At 41.2% G+C, this 20057-nt stretch overlaps 1 protein-coding gene across 8 annotated transcripts in view; it reads right to left on the bottom strand.

Moving 5' to 3' along the window:
- The window catches only part of FRMD4B (FERM domain containing 4B), a 307937-nt gene that overhangs the window by 53386 nt on the left and 234494 nt on the right, over positions 1-20057 (bottom strand). For 7 of the 8 annotated variants that reach the window (XM_070576838.1, XM_070576836.1, XM_070576837.1 and 4 more), the window contains 2 exons: positions 11712-11768; positions 10902-10924 (listed from right to left, as the gene is read on the bottom strand). In XM_070576838.1, coding sequence (XP_070432939.1) covers positions 10902-10924; positions 11712-11768 — 80 coding nt within the window. Of the gene's footprint in view, positions 1-10901; positions 10925-11711; positions 11769-11888; positions 11981-20057 lie in introns of those variants that run through there. The other variant, XM_070576839.1, reaches the window with a different exon arrangement.

The following is a 20057-nucleotide window of genomic DNA, read 5'->3' as shown; positions in this document are numbered from 1 at the left end:
CAGGTAGACGCTGGTTGGTTTGATCTTTGAAGAGTAGAAGTTCATGTCATGTTACTTTCTATTCATACGGAATACCAAACATCCAAATATCGTAACCAGCCGCTATCTGAAAAGCCCAACCAGGCTGAGTTTCATTTTAGTACCAAGTAGCAGTAATGGGCGTCATGACCACATTCACTCCTAGAGAGGGAAACTGACAACCCAAATAAATCAAGAGAGTTATTTCCTGCACAGGATCCATCCTCACTGTGGTGTTAGCATCTGTTTAAGATGTATTAAGGTGGAACTTGGGGTTTTTTGTTTTTGTTTACTTGCATCAAGTATTTAAACTGTGAAACACAAAGTGTTTTGAAATGCAAAACACTTAAGCTGTGAAAAGCAAAGGCCTTGATTCCTAGCTTGATTCTGCCCCTAACTGCCTTAGTTTTCTGTGAAGAGGAGATGACACTCCTTTCCTCACAGGGTCATCTTAAAGTCTAAATGAGATAAAAGTCTGAAAAAGAGCTGTGTGAACTGCGAAGAACTATCAAAACAAACAAAAGTAATTTCTTCTATTCAAACACAGGCAAAACCTTTCTTTTTGAAAAGCAAAAGAGCAAAATAGCTTAACAGTTTGGAATACTTACTACATGCTAGGCATTGAACTAAGCACACATTGTGAGTTCCTGCACATAATCTGCACAACAATCCTCTTCCACAGGTAAGATTACCATCCCATTTTACAGATGGAAAAACTAAGACAGAGAGGTGATGACACTTGTGGAAGTCCATAAAGCTCCTCAAGGTTAACGTGGGATTGGAACCCAGCGTGACTCCAGGGTCTGAGCTAGTGCAGACAACATTACATTACCACCAGAAACAAGCCATGCAGAATCATCTGGCACGTGGGTCCAGGAGTTCCCCAGTGTCTAATTGCATTTGCATTATCAGCCCAGTCGAGTAGATACCATTAAACATCTTTGAGATTCACTTTTGAAGAATTATCTAGGGGAAAGGCAGAGTGGAAATTCAAAGGATGAGGGTTCACATCTAAGTTCCACTATATGTGGAACAGATACGTGACCTTGGCCACCAGGCCTCAGCCTCCACCTCTGCAGAGGGCAGATCTCAACAGCTACAATTTAAAGATAACATGACATAAAGACTCTTAGAGTACCTGGCACCTAGTAGATAATGGTAAGAGCAGCGTGCATAATGATGAAATGAGAGCATGAGCTCTGCTGTCAGTCAGGTGGCCTGGGTTTGAATCCCAGCTCCACATCTTATCAGCCGTGTGACTTGGGCAAATTACACAACTTCTCGGGGCCTCGGTTTCCTCATCTGTAAAATGAGGATAATAATACTACCTAGCTCACATAGTTAACACAAGGATGAAGGGACTGAATATTTAGGAAGCTTTTACAAATGAATATTCCAGGTGCCAGGCACTGTTCCAACCCCTTCATGTGCATTTTCTCTCTCGATGTTCACAACAGCCCTAGGAGGTAGAGATTATGTTACTCCTCACACCTCAGACCTGGGAGATCATGCATGTTGCAATCAGAAAAGAGATAAGCTAAGAGATACCCAGACATATATGCAAAACAGCTGGCTTGTAGCATTCTCTGTAGTTCCACCTTTCTCGATAGAGCACCTGTTTAGACCCCCACAAGAGAACCCCTTCTTTTAATAATGCATTCAACATCCAAGCCTCCTCAATGCCTTATGGTTTTCAACCGCCAGGACCAGCTACACAATTTGCCAGACCCAGTGAAAAATGAAAATGTGGAGCCCCTTGTTAAAAAATCATTAAGAATTTCAAGATGGTGACAGAAGAGCATCAAATCCAGCGTGGGGCCCTTCTGAGCAGAGGACCCTGTGTGACTGCACAGGTCACACACCCATGAAGTCTGCCCTGCTAACAGCTTTTTCCCTGGTAGGTTTCCACTGTCTTAATTGCTTCCTTTCTGCCTGGCCAGCCTCAGGCGCCTGTGCCCAGAACTGAATGAGCCTGTTCACAAAGGCACACAGGCCGCTGGGAGCCAAGAGGCTCTGGAAAGGCCTCCCACATGCTGTAGGGGGTCAGGGCTCCCTGCTCTGGGTGGCAGAGAAAGGCTTTAAGCCTTGGTTTGGGAGTTTCTGTTAGGCAAAGTGGGCAGTCTTCCACAAATCTTACATTCATTTTGAAAGAGGACACAGTGCGGGAGATCTGTAGGTCACCGTGCTAAGCTCTGAGTTTTTTAAAAACACAGAATAACATCTAAAAACATTCGGGCAGAAGCACTACATTTTCATTGTCGATAAGTGAAAACACACTAATATGCAAAGAAGAAGAAAAACTAAACATGTCTCTTCCCACCATCCTCAGACAACTGTCAGTCGCAACAACGATAATAGCTTTCTTCTGCCCCTACCACAAACCAGGTAGTGTGGAAAGCAAACAATACTGTATTGCATATTTGAAAGTTGCTAAAGGAGTAGATCTTAAATGTTCTCGTCACAAGAAAACAAAATTTGTAACTATATACGTGATTAATATCAACTAGACTTCTTGTGGTGATCATTTCACAATATATACAAATATCGAATCATTATGCTGTCCACCTGAGACTAATGTAATGTTATATGTCATTCATATCTCAATTAAAAAAAATAAGAACTATAATTATCCCTATTTAAAGATAAGGAAACTGAGGCTTCGGGATGTTCAGTAACTTAGCTAAGATTGTTCACCAATGAGAAGAGCAACCCAGAACCAAACTCAGCCTTGTCTAACTCGAGAACGCACTCCACTGTAGTCTCCAGGGTGGGGAGGTCTGCGGGTGTGCAGAAAGGAAATATTAGAACTTCCAATGATGTCTATGTGTGTCCATTCCTTTGAACGTGTTACTCTAGCTCATCCCTTTGGACGCATTATTCTTTTGTGAATATTTTAAAATGCACATGATTCTACATATGTATAATTATATAAATAAATAAATAAAAAGTATACAGATATTGAGACTGGGGCTGTATGAACAAAAAAATTCAGACGCCACTGCACTATGCTATAACTTATAGATCAGTTTTTATACATGTATCATGAGTTTGAATATATTGGTATACATGCTTTTTTAACAAAAATTAATAATATATATACTTCTGGTTTTTTCCACTTCATATATTGTAATCACCTTCGCATGTCAACAAACATTCACCTACAAAAATATTTTTAATGTAAGCAGTGGACTTTTTAAGTACTAATTTTGATGGGTAAGATCTGATCATTTAGAACAAGGATTTCATGTCAGTCCTACATTTCTACGCCCTCACCCCACCCCTACCCCAATAAATGGTGGAATTTAATCAAGTGTCTGGAAGTCAGGGACTTTTCTTACAAAATGCATCTCTCTTCCCCAAAGAATTGAAATCAGGGTTTCAGAGAGATATTTGCATACCCATATTCATAGCAGCATTGTTCATAAGAGCCAAAAAGTGGAAATAACCCAAATGTCTATCCATGGATGAATGGATAAATGAAATGTGGTATATACATACAATGGAATATTATTCAGCCTTAAAATATAGGAAATAGTGACACATGGTACAACATAGATGAACCTTGAGGACACTACGCTAAGTGAAATAAGCCAGTCATAGAAGGACAAATACTGTATGACTTCAGTCATATGAGGTACCTAGAGTAGTCAGATTCATAGACACAAAGTAGAATGGCGGTTACTGGAGGTTGGGGGAGGAGGGGAGACGTGTCATTGTTTAGTGGGCACAGAGTTTCAGTTTTGCAAGATGAAAAGTTTTGGAGATGGATGGTGGTGATGGTTGCATAACAACGTGAACGTATTTGATACCACTCAATGTACACTTAAAAATGGCTAAGACGGTAAAAAACAACAAAAACGCATCCCATTCTAATAGATGAGACTTAGTGGAAAGTGGAAGCAAACTTCCAGGTATGAAATTTCCATTCTGTACAAGGCACCTTGCAAGACACTTTATCGCATTCAATCCTCACAACAAAACTCTTAAGGAAAAGGGACCTTAGGTTCAGATGGCTTGACGATGGCTCAAGGTCACACTACCATCAGATGAGGAGGGCTTTGCTCAAACTCATGCCTGCCTGTCTGGATCCAGAGCCTATGTCTTTCCCCAGTGTCTCTTATAAAGGATGCAGAAGGATTGTGGTTCAGTAACAAAAGGAAGACCGGAAATTCAGTCTGCCTCCATCACCAAGCCGTTGCTTGGTCCAGCACCTCCTACACTGTGGGTATTTAATTGACAAGAATGAACGCAGTTGAGCAACGAGAAAAAGGCAAAGTATTCAAGGATACTGATGACCAAGTGCTCATTTCCTGCCTTCTCACTCTTAAGCTATCTCCTCAAGTGGCTAATGTTAGACTTGGGGCCACTCCACTGATAACACCACTTACCACGGTAGAGTCCACTGCCTACTGTCTCTCACTGCCTTCCATCGGGACAGCAAGGATCCATGCAGGCCTCCTCACACAGGTGTAAGCTAAAACGGGAAATCTGAGCTAGTCAGGGAGACCTGGGGACTGTAGGTCTGCTCTTGTCTACCTGAACTGTCATGACCATGTCACTCCTCAGTTCATCAGCTGTAAAATGAGGGTTCAAACGCGCAATATTGAGCAGCCCCAACATTCTATGCATAGAGCAGATGAAAACGTGCCCATTGGATGGGATGGATGATTCTCTCCAAATTCAGGGCTCTTTAGAAAAAGCAAGTTCAGAACTTGATGAGTGTTTACCCTACCTAAGAGTTAATGGAATTAAAATTGAGGGGAGTAATAAATCTGGCAGGGAGTACGAAGAACAGACTTGCCCAAACTGCTTACCTTTCAAAGGCGTTTTAATACAGAGCTTTCAGCAAATAAATAAACCCACACTTAACAAAGCGAAGTCCTTGAAACACTGGTCTGGCAAGATGCTCACACATCAGGGACAAGTGTCCCTGCTTATGAGTCTTCTGGGAGATTCGCCATGCACACGAGCAGATTGGAAACTTCTCGAACAAGACCTGAACTTTGTTCAACTTTTAACCAGGTATTTCCCATACTTATTTGCCCGTGTTTCACTGTTTGTTATTATCTTGTTTGCTTATCCAACATAACATCTCTTAACATCTGGCCAAGCCATTGGGAAATATCATACCATAACATAGTAATATAAATATAATGCCACACAAAGTTTCTTAACCTCACTTGTAATGTGGGGATGACATTATACCAACCTCACAGGGTGGAGAGGACAATTAATGAGTTAATGTTTGTAAGACACGTAAAGCAGCTTAACACAGAACTATTTACAAATCACTAAAAATAAATAAAATATTAATGTACTGAACTGATTTACGAAAGAACTTGTTTGTACCCTTAAGTCAAACCTTAAAATAGAGTCATTTCACAGGGAGAAACAAAAGCTACTTCCCAACAGATTTTTCACAAAAGCATTTTGCTGATTCATGAAAGCCCTGGCCTGAAATAAGACAGAAATGTTCCATTTCTGTCAAGTCAGCCTTCTTTATTCTGCCAGCAAGGAAGGTAATGATTCTTACAAGTTGATGCTGGGATAGAAAAAAGGAGGCTCTTGACAGCCGTAAAGAACATGAGGCTTGGGGTCCTAATTCGGCCACTCTCTAGACAGTAAGCTACTTACTTGCTCCAAAGCTCAGTTTCTCTGTCTGTAAAATGGGGATACTGGGCCTGGCCTGGTGGCGCAGCGGTTAAGTGCGCATGTTCGCTTCGGTAGCCTGGGGTTCGCCGGTTCGGATCCCAGGTGCGGACATGGCACTGCTTGGCAAGCCATGCTGTGGTAGGCGTCCCACAGAGAAAGTAGAGAAAGATGGGCACGGATCTTAGTTCAGGGCCAGTCTTCCTCATCAAAAAGAGAAGGATTGGTGGCAGATGTTAGCTCAGGGCTAATCTTCCTCAAAAAAAAAAAAAAGGGGGGGGATACTAATAGTGCTTATTGTCACAGGGTTGGTGTGACGGTAAACACATTAGTAATAATAACAATGCCATGGAATATTTATTGAGACAAAGAAACTGAGTTCCAGAGGGGTTAGTTACCCATGGTTATACAGCAAGTGGCTGGGCCTGGATTTGAACACAAGCAGCTAAATTCTAGAGCTCCTGTCTTCACTCCTGCCTCCCCATTGACGCCAGGAAGTGCTTGGTGCAGCCCCTGCCCTGGGAGCTGCTATTTTTATTATTGTCACTGATTTTAAGAGCCCTGGAAATGGAAAGATATTTTAGAGCTTTGAGTGCTCCAGAGGTGTAAGAACGAGGGGGAGAAGTTCTTCAAAGTCTTTGATTTTTTTCCCCTCCCTTCATTAACTACTCTCTGGCATCCAGAGAAGTTCCTTTCCCATGGGAAATAGCTGCATTTTGTGGCACAGCTGTAAATTGTGAATTATTCCTTCCCATTTGAAGCTAGGTGACAATACACGCTCATTCTGACCCAGCACTGAATTGTAAATTGTAGTCACTCACTTTTTCTTATAAGCACAAGTGCCCTCATCCCATAGTTACTTGGTAACTTCAACCTTTTAGGATCTTTAAAAACAAAAATGCTTTGCTGTTACAAACTCATTTGTGTCTGGCTCACTGATAATGCTTTGCCTCCTCCACGTGTCAGCTTTCAGGAATTCTGTGTGTTTGTGTTGTGTTACCCGAGTAGCTTGTTATCTTTGCAGCTTAAGGGCTGACTTGGAAATTTAGGCTGTCAACTATTTAAAGAAAATGGAAGTCCTCCCTCCACTATTTTAATTAACTTTCAGAGAGCAAGGTTTCCTACTGGTTATGATAATGCAAACTTAAAATACTCTTAAGGAAACATGGCAGGAAGCAAAATAAAAAGGGGAGGATTGTTGTTTTTATTTATTTTTTTATTTTTTAAATTATTTTATTTTTTCCTTTTTCTCCCCAAAGCCCCCTGGAACATAGTTGTATATTCTTAGTTGTGGGTCCTTCTAGTTGTGGCATGTGGGACGCCGCCTCAGCATGGCTTGATGAGCGGTGCCATGTCTGCACCCAGGATTCGAACCAGCGAAACACTGGGCCGCTGCAGTGGAGTGTGCAAACTTAACCACTGGGCCACCGGGCTGGCCCCAGGATTGTTGTTTTTAAAGGCAATCTAGAGAGAAGAGTTTGAACAAAGCCACAAAGGCAAAACAGTACAAAGTATGTGGAGAAAAGAGAAGAGAGGCATGACCAGATATTAAGGGATATGAACAGTAGGGTATGGGAGATTAAAATGTAAAATGCGGATTAAGTAGAGCCTTGAATGCCAGGTTAGGGTGTTGGAGGGTGGGTGTCTGTGCGATGAGAAACCGAAAGAGATTTTTGGAACTTAACAACAATGATCAAATCTATACCTTAGAAAGACAACTGGGAGTTACGTGCAGGTGGTAGCGTGCGACGGAATCAGAACAGATCTGGGAACTCTCTGGGTATGGGACATAGTCTCTTTGGGCCTAAATTTTCCATCTATTAATTTGTTAAATGGCGATGATAACAATAGCAGTGGGGATTGAATGAAATAAGGGATGGACTTTTTAAATAATGTCAGAGAAAGCACTCAAACAATATACACACATGCACTTCAACAGTCAGGTTGAGTGTAGGAGAAGGAGGGCTGAGAAAGCTAGGACTCTGAGAAAGAGAATGAAAGACGGGAGCTGTCTGACAGGTGGAGAAAAAGGGTGGGAAGGGAAAGGGGAAATCCTTAGAGATGATTAAGAGAGAACGGCGACGTCATTTAAGGGGCGACAATGGAAGAGGAGTTGGTCTGGGGGCTGGGATCCAGGTGAGCCCAGCATTGGAAATGCTAAATTTGAGACAGAGAGAGAGATTCACAAGGAGTGGGTGGACCAGAGCAGCTTTAAGAATTAGCCATTCAATCACTGTTTAAATTGAAAAACTACATCGCCCTGGTCTAGGAAGGATACTCGGGACATTTTTTGGTCTACATTTAAACCTCAGTGAGTAAACTCAGTGAAGTTCTAAAAGCCAAGAGCTGCAGCCACATGTAAACCAACAGAAAAGTGAAATTCCGAATTGCCACTAAGGCAGCTCTTGATAGAAAGCCAAATTCCTGGGAAGGAAGGCCCTGGCCCCTACATTTCTGCATCCTCAGGGCCCAGGCCGGTGCTGACACATTTTAGGCATTCAGGAGATGTTACTGAATAAAGCTAGGAATGTCGTGTAATTTTAATTTAGCAGTATCAAGAAAGGGTAAATTCCATTTTAGCCCTTTACCCTTTGCCTCCTTTAAGGAATTTTTCTTTGCTTGTTCCCACTTGAGAAACATCACTTAAGAAAATAATCACGTTAACCACAATCCAGACAACACAAAGATGTTCGTCACAGCATTATTTATATTAGCGAAAAATGGGACAGAATTCATATTTGAAACGACAGGGGAGTGCTGAATTATGTCCATCAATTTGATGGAATATGAAAGTGTCGACGCAGGCACTGTTCTAAGCAGTTTGTAAACATTAATTCATTTAATCCTCACAGCAATCCTATGGGGTGTATACTATTAATATAAGTTCCATTTTACAGATGAGGAAACTGAAGCTTGGAGAGTTTAAATAACTTGTTCAAGATTACATAGGTAATAAGGAGCAGACCTGGGATTCCACTGAGGCTATCTGGTTCTAGCGTCTCTGCTCTAACCACTGTACCACATTGCCTTATGGTATGTTACGGTGCCTGATTTTCTTAAATTAGTTTTATAACAAAATTTTGGAGGAAAAATATATCCTTCCATACAGGATAGGAGATGAGATAGGGAGGGGGCGGTAGCAATGAACCAAATTTCTACTTCATTGACACTGGCATTGACCCAATGACAAAAGTTCACAGTTCTTATTCTTTCTTTCACTCTCATCAGCAATAACTAATGCTTGTAAAACAACTTATAATTTACAAAATCCTTCTACATTATTTATCTCCTCAAAATCACCCTGCAAAGTCACTCTTTTCATTAATCTCAATTTACAGATGAGGAAACTGAGGCCAGAAAGGACAAATGCCTCACTCAGGGTCATGTTGCTAGTCCTATGCTCCTTCTACTACTCAGCATGGTTTAGGCAATTTCAAAACAGTGTCCTCCATTTCTGCAGCCTACTAATTACTCAGGAAACCACCAGGAACAAGTTGCAATTAAGTAAAAGGAGTGGTTTGGGCTTAGCCAGTCTAACTCACCAACCTTGAAGTCTTAGGCCTACAAGATCTGGCCTACCAAAGGATGGTCCCTTCTAAGCCGCCTTCTGCTCCAGGCAAGACATCTCCCCTAAGGAAGGTTTGTACAATCAACCTTTCTCTGCTATTCTTTCCTCTACCACGTTATTACAGCATCTTCAGACCCACTTTAGCCCCAAAAGTCTCTTCAGAGGTTGCCAAGAGACAAGACAGAATGACATAATGATGAGGGCAATACCGATACTATAATAATTAATAATAATAGCCCAAGTGTATGAGGAGCTTGCTACATGCCAGATACTACCCTGGGCAACGTTTACATACATTTATCTCACAACAGTCTTCTGGGGTAGGTGTCATTTTCCTGATGAGGAATGAGGCTCAGAGGGTGTCCATCACACGCTTGACCAGGAGAAAGTGGGGGAGGAAGGGTTAGCAGTCCACAGACCGCAGAGTGTGAGCTTTTGGCCCCGAATCCCTCATTTATAAATCAACTTCAGACTCACTCCCCTACATGACGGCATTCCTTGCATATCTGATCTTCCTAGGAAATACGGCTCCTCCAGGAAAGACAACAGCGGAGAACACAGCAGCCCTTGATGTTAACGATCTAGAAACTAATTCATCCTCCTTTTATCCTCTGGTATTTTCTTTTAATTAAAAAAAAAAAGGTGAGTATTGATTTTTATGATTCCTTCAAAGCATATTTCCTAATCTAAAAGAAAATTTTTTAAATAATAGAGTACAAAGCAGAGAATAGGAGAGTGTGGTAAGGGCATCACAGCGTGTTAAGTGGACTCCCCAGTCATTCTACCACATGGAACGGGCAGCGAGGGGAGTGCTTGCAGTTTGTGGAGAGAAGGATTACTCATGACTGGAAGTTTTCTAGCTTGGAAGGCATTATTTGGTTATCAGTCCGTTAAAGAACACACTATTCAAAGACTTGGCTGGGAGTGAGGACGAGGTGATCTGTAAATAATCTATGGGGAAAGTTTACCAGGAGTGGAACATTAACATGGTAGAGGTGAGGCTTTCAATGGGTCATTGGCCTGTGAGCTGTTTCTAATTGGAGGCCTTGCCTCCACCTTTAACTGCTTCTACTTCTCCGACTACAGCTATTGCACGAAAAGGACAGAAAGGAGCAGGTAAAGGGTGAATTCAAACAGAAACACTCTGATGAGGTGGCCAGTCCGGCAGTTAGAACCAGCCAGCAAGTGCTCGGTGGCAACAATACAACTGTTAGGTCAAGTGTATGAAGGGTGAGGCCCCTTCAGGGCAGCTGCAAAAAGAAAGCCCCCATTGATCCCTTAACTAAGCAGCTGATGGATTTAATCTTTGTGTGCTTACGGTATAACTCTTCAAACACAGGATTATTATAAGTTTAAAAAACAGCAGCACAGGCTACCAAAGCTTTTTATAGATTGCTTCATTTTGCTAACAGATGACAGAAAGTGGAACTTTGGAGGGCTTCTGATTACAATTCCCTGTCACTTTGGCTTGAAAAAATTGTAAGAAAGCCTCATTCCCCGATTCATTCACAAAAAGAATAGGTCTCTATTTGAAGACGGAAGAGACCTCGGTCTCTCGCCTTGGGCTTCACTTTCTTTTGATTTTGCCTCCATTGTTATTTAAAGTAGCATAAAAAAATTCGGCTAGGGTTATTTTGCATAGTGATATCAGAAAAGGAAACATTACCTGGTGTAGTCCCCTTTGGCTTCCTGAAATAAAAAACAAAAATAGATAATCAATTTGTATGTATGTTAATTAAGCTTAGGGAATTTTACTCTTGATGGTTTTCCCCAAAGTCCCTGAGTTTTGTTTTGCAGAATGTACACAAGGTACACTTTCCCTATGACCATGGAGAAGAACGTGGCACTGATGGGAAAACACTAGTATCTATGAAATAGTTTTGACTCTTAACAGAAGAGACAAATAGATCTGAACAAGCCCAGGCGATTATTGCTCCTTTTATGTTTCTAAGATCACGAGGATAACTGCTCTTCTATTCGAGTGGCACATTTTTAGTCTGGCTGCAGACCTCTTAAATCATGATACAGGTAAATCAGCGCATACTATTTGTTTTCTCTTTTTAAGTCAGCATGGAACACACTTGGTTTTTCAGCTGCTAGTAGAGGGCTCTTTAACTCAACCTCAAGAAAACATACACAAAAGTTACTAAATTTAAATGAAAATTACAGCTGTTGTAACAACTGCTGCCTCCCAAATTCAGTAACCCCGGAGCTCTTTTCCAGAAATATGGTCTTCACTTTTTTCCCTCAGCGCAGTCTAAATTTCATGTTCCTTTGAGACATATCCACATCACACTATAGCTCATGCAAACTACACTAAAACAGAAAACAGGAGCTCAGGTTTTTCACTGGCAAACCACCAGCCAGTTTAAAAATCCGTCAGCCACTGGCCCATGCAGAAGTTTCAAAGTTGCAGGCAGTTCACAGAAACCAACAAAAAAAAGGAGTGGGGCAGAGGCAGTGGGTGGATTCTTACCTGTAAAACCAGCGCCGCTAACTTGAAGGTGGTTTCACTGTCTACTTCGATCTGCCCCTGTTGGGAAAGGAAAGCATCACTGAGCACAGGCTGCCCTAGGTTGTAGCAAATGGCTGTGGAGCTGGGGAAGCTGTCACAGCTTGGCACCTCGAGTTTACGATCAAATGCAGAGCATACCATTGCAGGGGAAAGGGAGGGGGGCGTGGAGAGCCGCATCCTCCGTTAAGGGGAAGCCACATTGTGTGTGCGTGCGCGTGTGTGTGTGCGCGCGCCCTTTAATTAGCTGTGGGGAAGTTTCTTTAGAGAGCAGCATTCTGGAAGAAACACGAATAACTTTGAGGCTGAAAATTCAGACAACTTCTAAATTAATAATTTTTCTCTCTACAAGTTCACTTTTAAGCTCTGCAGATTTTCCTAGGCTAGTTGTTCAGTATTTTCCAGAGATATATTTTTTCTCTGTGTCATAGCATGGTTACTTCAGTAAACACACAATGCAAATATTATTAATAATATAAATTCACTTATGTGACTTCAATGACATATTATTGAATTAATATATGTACCATTATAGATGAAATGTGAAACCTTAAGAATCAGTTACAGCAAATGCTTAGAAGACTAAAATTCTGTTGCTTTATATTGAGGTTTGATAAACTCTAATTTACCATTTTCCCATTATTTTATTTTTTTCATCTTTCAAGATCCCAAAGCAAAACAGGAGTTCTGGGTTAACAGGGATCTTTTTCAGTGGCTTGGTTGGAATGTACAAATGTGTATGGAGCAGGTATTGCCTCTATCAATAATACTCACATATGCCTTCATTTATTTTGTTAAATGTGGTGATATATACAAGTACCATTACTACATTATGTGACAGATTACAGTATTGAGTGGTATAGAGGGATCTTTATTTAAAAATTTTTTTTTTGGTGATATGCTAGCTTATAAGCATAAGTACTGGCAAATATAATTCCAAATAACCTCCTCCTTGCGCAAATTCTGTATAATTTTTTTTTTTTTTTAAAGATTTTATTTTTTCCTTTTTCTCCCCAAAGCCCCCCGGTACATAGTTGTGTATTCTTCGTTGTGGGTTCCTCTAGTTGTGGCATGTGGGACGCTGCCTCAGCGTGGTCTGACGAGCAGTGCCATGTCCGCGCCCAGGATTCGAACCGACGAAACACTGGGCCGCCTGCAGCGGAGCGCGCGAACTTAACCACTCGGCCACGGGGCCAGCCCCTCTGTATAATTAATACTTGAAAGTCCACAGTATTTAAAACATGGAACTCATGGGCCTGGAAATTGCCCCCCACCCTTTTTACCTGTTGAATCCGGGCTGGAGAATTTTCTAGTTATACCAAATGAATCAGTGGTAAGTAATTAAGTAGTTTTTCAGTAAATGCACACTAGGTAGGTTTACAGAAGCAGTTAGCTCCGTGAGGATTTCTGCAAGGATTATGCTTTTCTCTCAGGTTTCCACATGATTTGATTGGCGTTCTCAAAAAACACAAACTAATAGCAATAATTCTTTCAAAAGCCATAAAATAAAATAAACAAACCAAAACCCCAGAACATTACAATGTCAGTAGTGATAATTATCGGTGTTTCCCTTAATTACAAAATGAAAACAAATTAATTTCATCCTCCAACATCTAAGGATCCCCGCTGAAACCCGAGGCCCCAGATCTGCTTCAAAGTTTTTGGCTTCAAAAGCTGACAGGCCCAGAGCCTTGGAATTCAAAGCTCGCCTATAATCTCTAGAAACAGATTATAAAATCAAAGAGAAGCCAGGTTGATTGTAGGAATCAATCGCCCTCTGTCTTTCAGGCAAGAGACGGTGGTTTTCTAATCTGGTGAAAGACGATGATGCGGTTAATCCAACAGGTGAGGTGGGTGTTGATCAAGATTAAATTTTAGAAAGGTTAAATTCCTTACCTTCAAAGAAAAAGAAACTCATGCGGGGGGTGGGGGGGGGAAGCTCAGAGTGGGAATTCAAAAAACTTCTTTGAGTTTGAAATTAGGCCCAAACTCAGAGTTAAAGTCAAATTTGTCTGAAAATCTCAGAGAAGAGGAAAAGTGGATTATTTCGGATATTAAAGTAACTAAACCTGAATAAAATACATTGAAAGTTATTGCCAACACTTCTGACACGCCATGACCCCCTTTGCCTCATCAGAACATTAGATGAGTCATCAAACAATATTTTAGACACCAACTTTTCAATTTAGTAAATGGAAGTTCAGCAGATAAAAAGACCTCAAACAGATACTCTTAAGGATGCTGCCAAATAATTCTCTACCTTAGAAGAGTTATCAAATATTAAAACGGCTGAAATGAGGAGCTGAAGCATGAAAAGTACCAGGCTCAGACAGCTCCAGAAAATGGGGGAGGCAAAAATGCAATTCACCTGTGGACTTTTCACCTCCACGAGGGGCCCCAACACAATTCTGGTGGAGGAGGGTGATGGTGGGGCCTATCAAAATCTTGTTCCAGGGAGACAGGAGAATGCATGGTTTGGCAAAGCCTCACATTCTTTTATACACCTCAGCCCCCACCTCACCTTCCTGTTAACCACTGTTCTGGAAATCCAAGGTAACATATTTTGAGTGTGAACGCTGACTGCCGAGGTTACTTGACTTGTCCATGGAGTTAGCCAAACAATGGATCAACCAAGAATAATACCATCTGCCTGGTTCTCAGCAATTATGTATGGTGAAATTTAATTGTCTTGTAAAGAACTCCAGAATTTCATGCCTGAAGTGTAAAAGTTCTTTAGAAACTGTAGGCTGCCCTAAGATGGAACATTTCTTTTACTTACAACCATGGCAACAGAGGTAACCTTATAGGGACTGGGCAAGCTAACACTTGAGAGGGGGATCTCCTCAAAGAGAGAGGTAAGGGGATCCTTCAGCAGTTTCCATGACTGTCAAGGATAAACAAAGAGAAGCGGAGAAGTGAGTCAGATGACGTGGCTGAATGCACAAAGGTAATATGAAACAGTATCAAGTCCTGGTGCTCCACCCTCATGGCTAATTTAGCTGGATTATGGATTCAGTCACAGGGTCGCTGGGTTCAGGCTCCACACTGGACATCTTATTTTTGCCTTGGCTCGTTGGCTCAGTTGACCAAGACATCACGCTAATGAGGTGAACTCTAGGTTTTGATTCACAAGTAGGAGAACGGAATAAAAGAAAGTTTTAGATCTTGAAAGGGAATTTAGTAAAAATAGGCCTTCTATTATTTTACAGATGATGGCACTGAGGATCAGGGAGATGAAGTGCACTACCCAATCCCATAGCAGATGGTGACTCCGGACTCCCTGTCTAGTGTTCTTTCCACTCTACCATGCACTAGTCAACTTTCTATGACTCCAGTGTAAACCTCTCACCAGGAATCTTCCAAAGGCATGCTTTTGGTAAAAACTGGAATCAGGTTAAGACTGGAAAAGTGACTCCAAATGCCACTTCCTCTGTTGGTGGGACAGTATGTCATCATCAAATGGACACACTCATAGCAGAATGGGAACATTATTTCTAAAGAGCCGTCCTGCTTTTTCTGTGTCGGTATAGTGCTCCCTGGAAACTTCCTCTGCTCTATAGCAATGGACATTAATAACTTGGTCACAAATACTTAGGATTTAGAACTATTTGGCAAACTGGTGAGAGATCTCAGTTAATTTCCAAGTCTATTACTAATTAGCTATTTATTTCAGGGTTAAGTCTACATAAAAAATTAACTCATGGAACAGCAACAAATAAATGTAGAAGAAATGAAAGAGACAGACAATTACTGTTTGCAAAGATCATAGTAGTAAGTGATTCGGGCAACTGTCTTCAATAAATACAAACTATTGGGTGAAAGTTAGATAAGAAACAGGATAGGATATTTACATAACCACAAAGGATCTCACCACAGGGGAAAACTAATTACAAAGGGTAAAATGGCATGTCTTCAATGGGAATATTTGACAGATACCATCTTAACCAAGGGATGAGATATCACCAATAACTGGATAGGCCAGCATCAAGTGCTCCTGATGGTAAGCATCGAGAAGGACACAACCTCACGTAAAGACAGCGCTGTGCTGGTAAATGCAAATATTTCACCACTGGAAGTGGGGGAGAGGGGCAAGCCTGATCTGTAGCATTTGTTGATTTCCATGGTGTAAATACTCCCACGTGGCTGATTTCAAGCTACCAATATGACAAACCAGAACATGGAGTTGGGAAGAAATGTGAGAATCTGCTCTCACAGTGGGTACGAGGGGCTCTAGCACACCACTGAGTAGTATTCCTGCCCAAAATACATCACTAGATCTAATCATGAGGAACCATGAGATAAACCCAAACTGAGGGATATTTTATCAAACATCTGGCCTATACTCTTCAAAAATGTCAATGTTGGGGCCAGCCCGGTGGCGCAGCGGTTAAGTTCACACGTTCTGCTGCGGCTGTCCGGAATTCCCCGGTTCGGATCCCGGGTGTGGACATGGCACCACTTATCAAGCCATGCTGTGGTAGGCGTCCCATGTATAAAGTAGAGGAAGATGGGCACGGATGTTAGCTCAGGGCTAATCTTCCTCAAAAATAAATAAATAAATAAATAAATAAATGAAATAAACAAATAAAAAAACAAAAACAAAAATGTCAATGCGATGAATGCCAAAGAAAGGCTGAAAAACTGTTCCAAAGCAAAGGAGAGAAATAAGTCATAACAACTAAATGCAGTACGTTATCCTGGATCCAGAGAAAAGCTCTTATAGAGGGCATTCCCAGTACAACTGGATTGTGTATTGGGCAATAGCTTGGGTTCAAAGTTAAATGTTCTGAATCGTTATATGGTTATATTAGGGATGTCCTCAATCCGAAGAAATATACAGTGAAATACCTAGGGGTAAATAGTGTAATGTACTCTCAAATAGTTCAGAAACAAATTACACATATTTGGGGGAGAGAGAGGGAGTGCCAAGTGTGGCAAAATGTTAACAACTGGTGAATTTGGTTTGATAGACATACTGGCATTTTTTGTGTGATTCTTGTAACTCTTCAGTAAGTCTGAAATTATTCCAACATAAAAAGTTTGTAAAAAAAAAAATTGACATATTTTCCCAGCGTGCTCTTGACTGTCTCCTATCCCTCCCTTTTTCTGGGCAGAATAAGTCATTCTTTTGGAGGGTTGCTCCTTTTCCTACTGGCTCTAGTGGAAACACAATCTTCCTTCTGTGGGCAAGTGATGGAAGCTGGTCCAAGGACCTTCCCAGGGATTCTCCAAATTAGAACTAAGGGAAGAAAGGCCCCAGCCTCTGGGGACAAAGTTGGGACGATGCGAACCAGAGAGAATCAATGCCCACAGATGGAGAGAAGGGGGCTTCTTGACATTGGGTAGTCCATTGTATCCACTGCTGAGCTGGGCCAGACTCCAAAGTCTGGTTAAAATTCAAAAATTGGCAAGAATGAGACCTTGGACCCTGCTTAGATGCTCTCATTTTGGTTTACCACTAAGCCTGCAAACAAACAGTGCAAAGAACAGATGTGATAAGGACACAGATGAGTGAGTGGATGCAGCTCCCTGGAGCCTCTCTAATTCTCTCTGTGGACACATCTAGGTGGAGGGAGTAATCTTCCAGGTCAGAGAAGCCCAGAGCTATGGGCTGACTAGTTTTTACACAGTTAGGCTGGTGGAGGGGCCATGTCAGCGCTTAATACCTACCTACCTACTATCTAATCAGGCAGTTCTTTCTAGGGCATAGAAACATACTTCCCTGTGTTAGTTCCTATTTTCTAGGGGTTATCATGCCCCTTGAAGGCCAGGCCATAACTATCATACCTGCACCCCGTTTCTCCCCATGTGTAAATGAACCAATACTTCTGCTTTTTTCATGCAAGCTAGTTGTGAGAGGTAATGTCTCAATGGAGGATGGTCTCAAGGATATACGGCCTGTTGGTTCTTCTAGACGCGGGTTTTGCAATGCAGGCACAATTGACATTTTGAGGCAGATAATTCTTTATTGTGGGGGGCTGTCCTGGATGTCGTAGGGTGTTAAGCAGCACCCCTGGCCTCCACCCACTGGATTCTAGTAGCAGCCTCCTCTCAGTTGTGACAACCACAAATGTCTCCAGGCATTTCCAAATGCCCCCTGGGGGGCAAAATTGCCCCAGTTGAGAACCACTGCTCTAGATTTTCTGTTTTATTCTTGGATTAGGCTAGAATCATCAGAAACCTACAAAATTGGGGCTGGCTCCGTGGCTGAGTGGTTAAGTTCGCGCGCTCCGCTGTGGCGGCCCAGGGTTCGGATCCTGGGCGCGGACACGGCACCGCTCATCAGGCCACGTTGAGGCGGCGTCCCACATCCCACAACCAGAAGGACCTGCAACTAAGATATACAACTGTGTACAGGGGGGGTTTGGGGAGATAAAGCAGAAAAAAAAAATATTGGCAACAGTTGTTAGCCCAGGTGGCAATCTTTAAAAAAAAAAAAAAGGAAGATTGGCAACAGTTGTTAGCCTAGGTGCCAATCTTTAAAAAAACAAAAACAAAAACAGAAACCTACAAAATTGACCCATAAGGTTGGTCCCAGGTAAAACTGCTTTTTTGGAACTGTGTTTTGGCTTTATACCACTGGCTTATATTGAGAAACAATATAAGAAACAACCCTCAGAAACTCATTATTTCAATAACTTGAGGTGTGTTGTGGAGGACATAGTTAATTACATCATATAATGTCATTTTTGGGAACCCGCGGGAGCAGTTTCTGATTTTTTAGGACCAGTGGTGACTATACCCCCACGAGCAGCTGCTTTGTTTTTCCCTTAATGACCACTGTGAGTTATGTAAGCAATCCTAAGTCCCTCCTTTGCTTTGGCTCTCAAGAGAAGCTGAATTTCAAACTGTGGGCTAAAAGCTTTATACTAACTGTGCTAATTGTTTTATATTAACCTTAATCTTAGCAGCATCTAATTATTTCTACCTTTATTTTCTCACTGACAAATAACTCTGATTTCATCACTTACTATATTTTAGTGTGTTTCTTGTCTTTTTTGTTGAAGTACATACAGCAAAATGCACAAATCTTAGTGTACAGCTTGATGAATTTGACATGTGTGTTACACTCTTGCAACCATCACTCATCAAGATATCAATTCTCACTAATTTTTTCATCTTAGGGGAACGTATGTATTTTCATAAACCACATCGAATCACTAAAATTATTTTTGCTAATTAGAAAAGTATAAAATAAACTGCAAAATTGTTTCAACTTGAAACTCTTTGATTACTAACCAATTTGAGTATTTCCTCTGCAAATGCGTATCATTTGCTATTGCCCGTGTGTGAAATGAGCTTTGGTTCGCTCAACGTATTTGAGAACTTATGTTTAATTTGAGCTACCGATATTAACCTTTTGTCTCATCTATTGGGTACAAAATGTCCTCCTGCAGTGTGTTCTCCTTCTCCGGGGCCTGTGAAGTTAGTTTGGACTGGGGCCAAACTGCCCGACAGAAAGAATCTGTGGGGTCCCAAGCAAATGATTTTTTCTGAAACTCAGTTCCTCATCTGCAAAACGGGGAATGATAATCTTGAATTTACTGAACTGTTTAGAGCATTCAATGGAGTACAAATACAAAGCATTTATCATAAAGTAAATCCCCTAAAGACGCTCTCAATGTTATTCTGGCTGTACTCAAGTTCACCATGTTGCTTCTTACTTTCTTACACATCATTATGTCTCTGGTTATCTACTTTGCTCTGGGCCACTGTTCAATTTTTGTGCAGTTCATAACATTTAATCCCTGTTCCACTATAATACATCTCAATATTAGATAAGACAAATGCTTTAATTTTCCATAATAGTCTTTGACATGCTCTTTCACTTATTTTTTAAAGAAATTTTAAAATAATCTTGTCAAGTTTTTAGAAAGATGTAATAAATTGTCCTCATGTTTCTACTGAAATTGCTTTTATAGTGATCATAAAGTTTTATGATATTCCATAAAGATCACACACAGCCTATGTTAAGATTAATACTCAGCATTTCCTATTTTCCTATACAAATGGGCCTCCTTTTTCACTCTATTATTTCTCTAGTTGTTCACACTACATAGGGTTATTATTGTTGGTGTATTTAACTTGTATTCAATTTCTTCATCAAAGCCCATAATGCCAATAAGTTTTAGCTAACTTATTTCCACTTTCTAGGAACGTACTGAAATTGTCTCCAAATAATATTTTGGCGCAGCTTTTTGGAACGCACTGGTCTATCTGATTGCATTGTATGAAGCAGACATTTTACTGAACACACTTCTCTCATACACCGCTGGTGGACTATAAGTTAGTTCTGGACCAGCTTTTTTG

The sequence above is a fragment of the Equus przewalskii genome, chromosome 15 (assembly GCF_037783145.1).
Source record: "Equus przewalskii isolate Varuska chromosome 15, EquPr2, whole genome shotgun sequence".
Taxonomy (NCBI): Eukaryota; Metazoa; Chordata; class Mammalia; order Perissodactyla; family Equidae; genus Equus; species Equus przewalskii.
The sequence above is the reverse complement of the archived record's forward strand: the minus strand, read 5'-3'. Positions and strand labels throughout refer to the sequence as shown.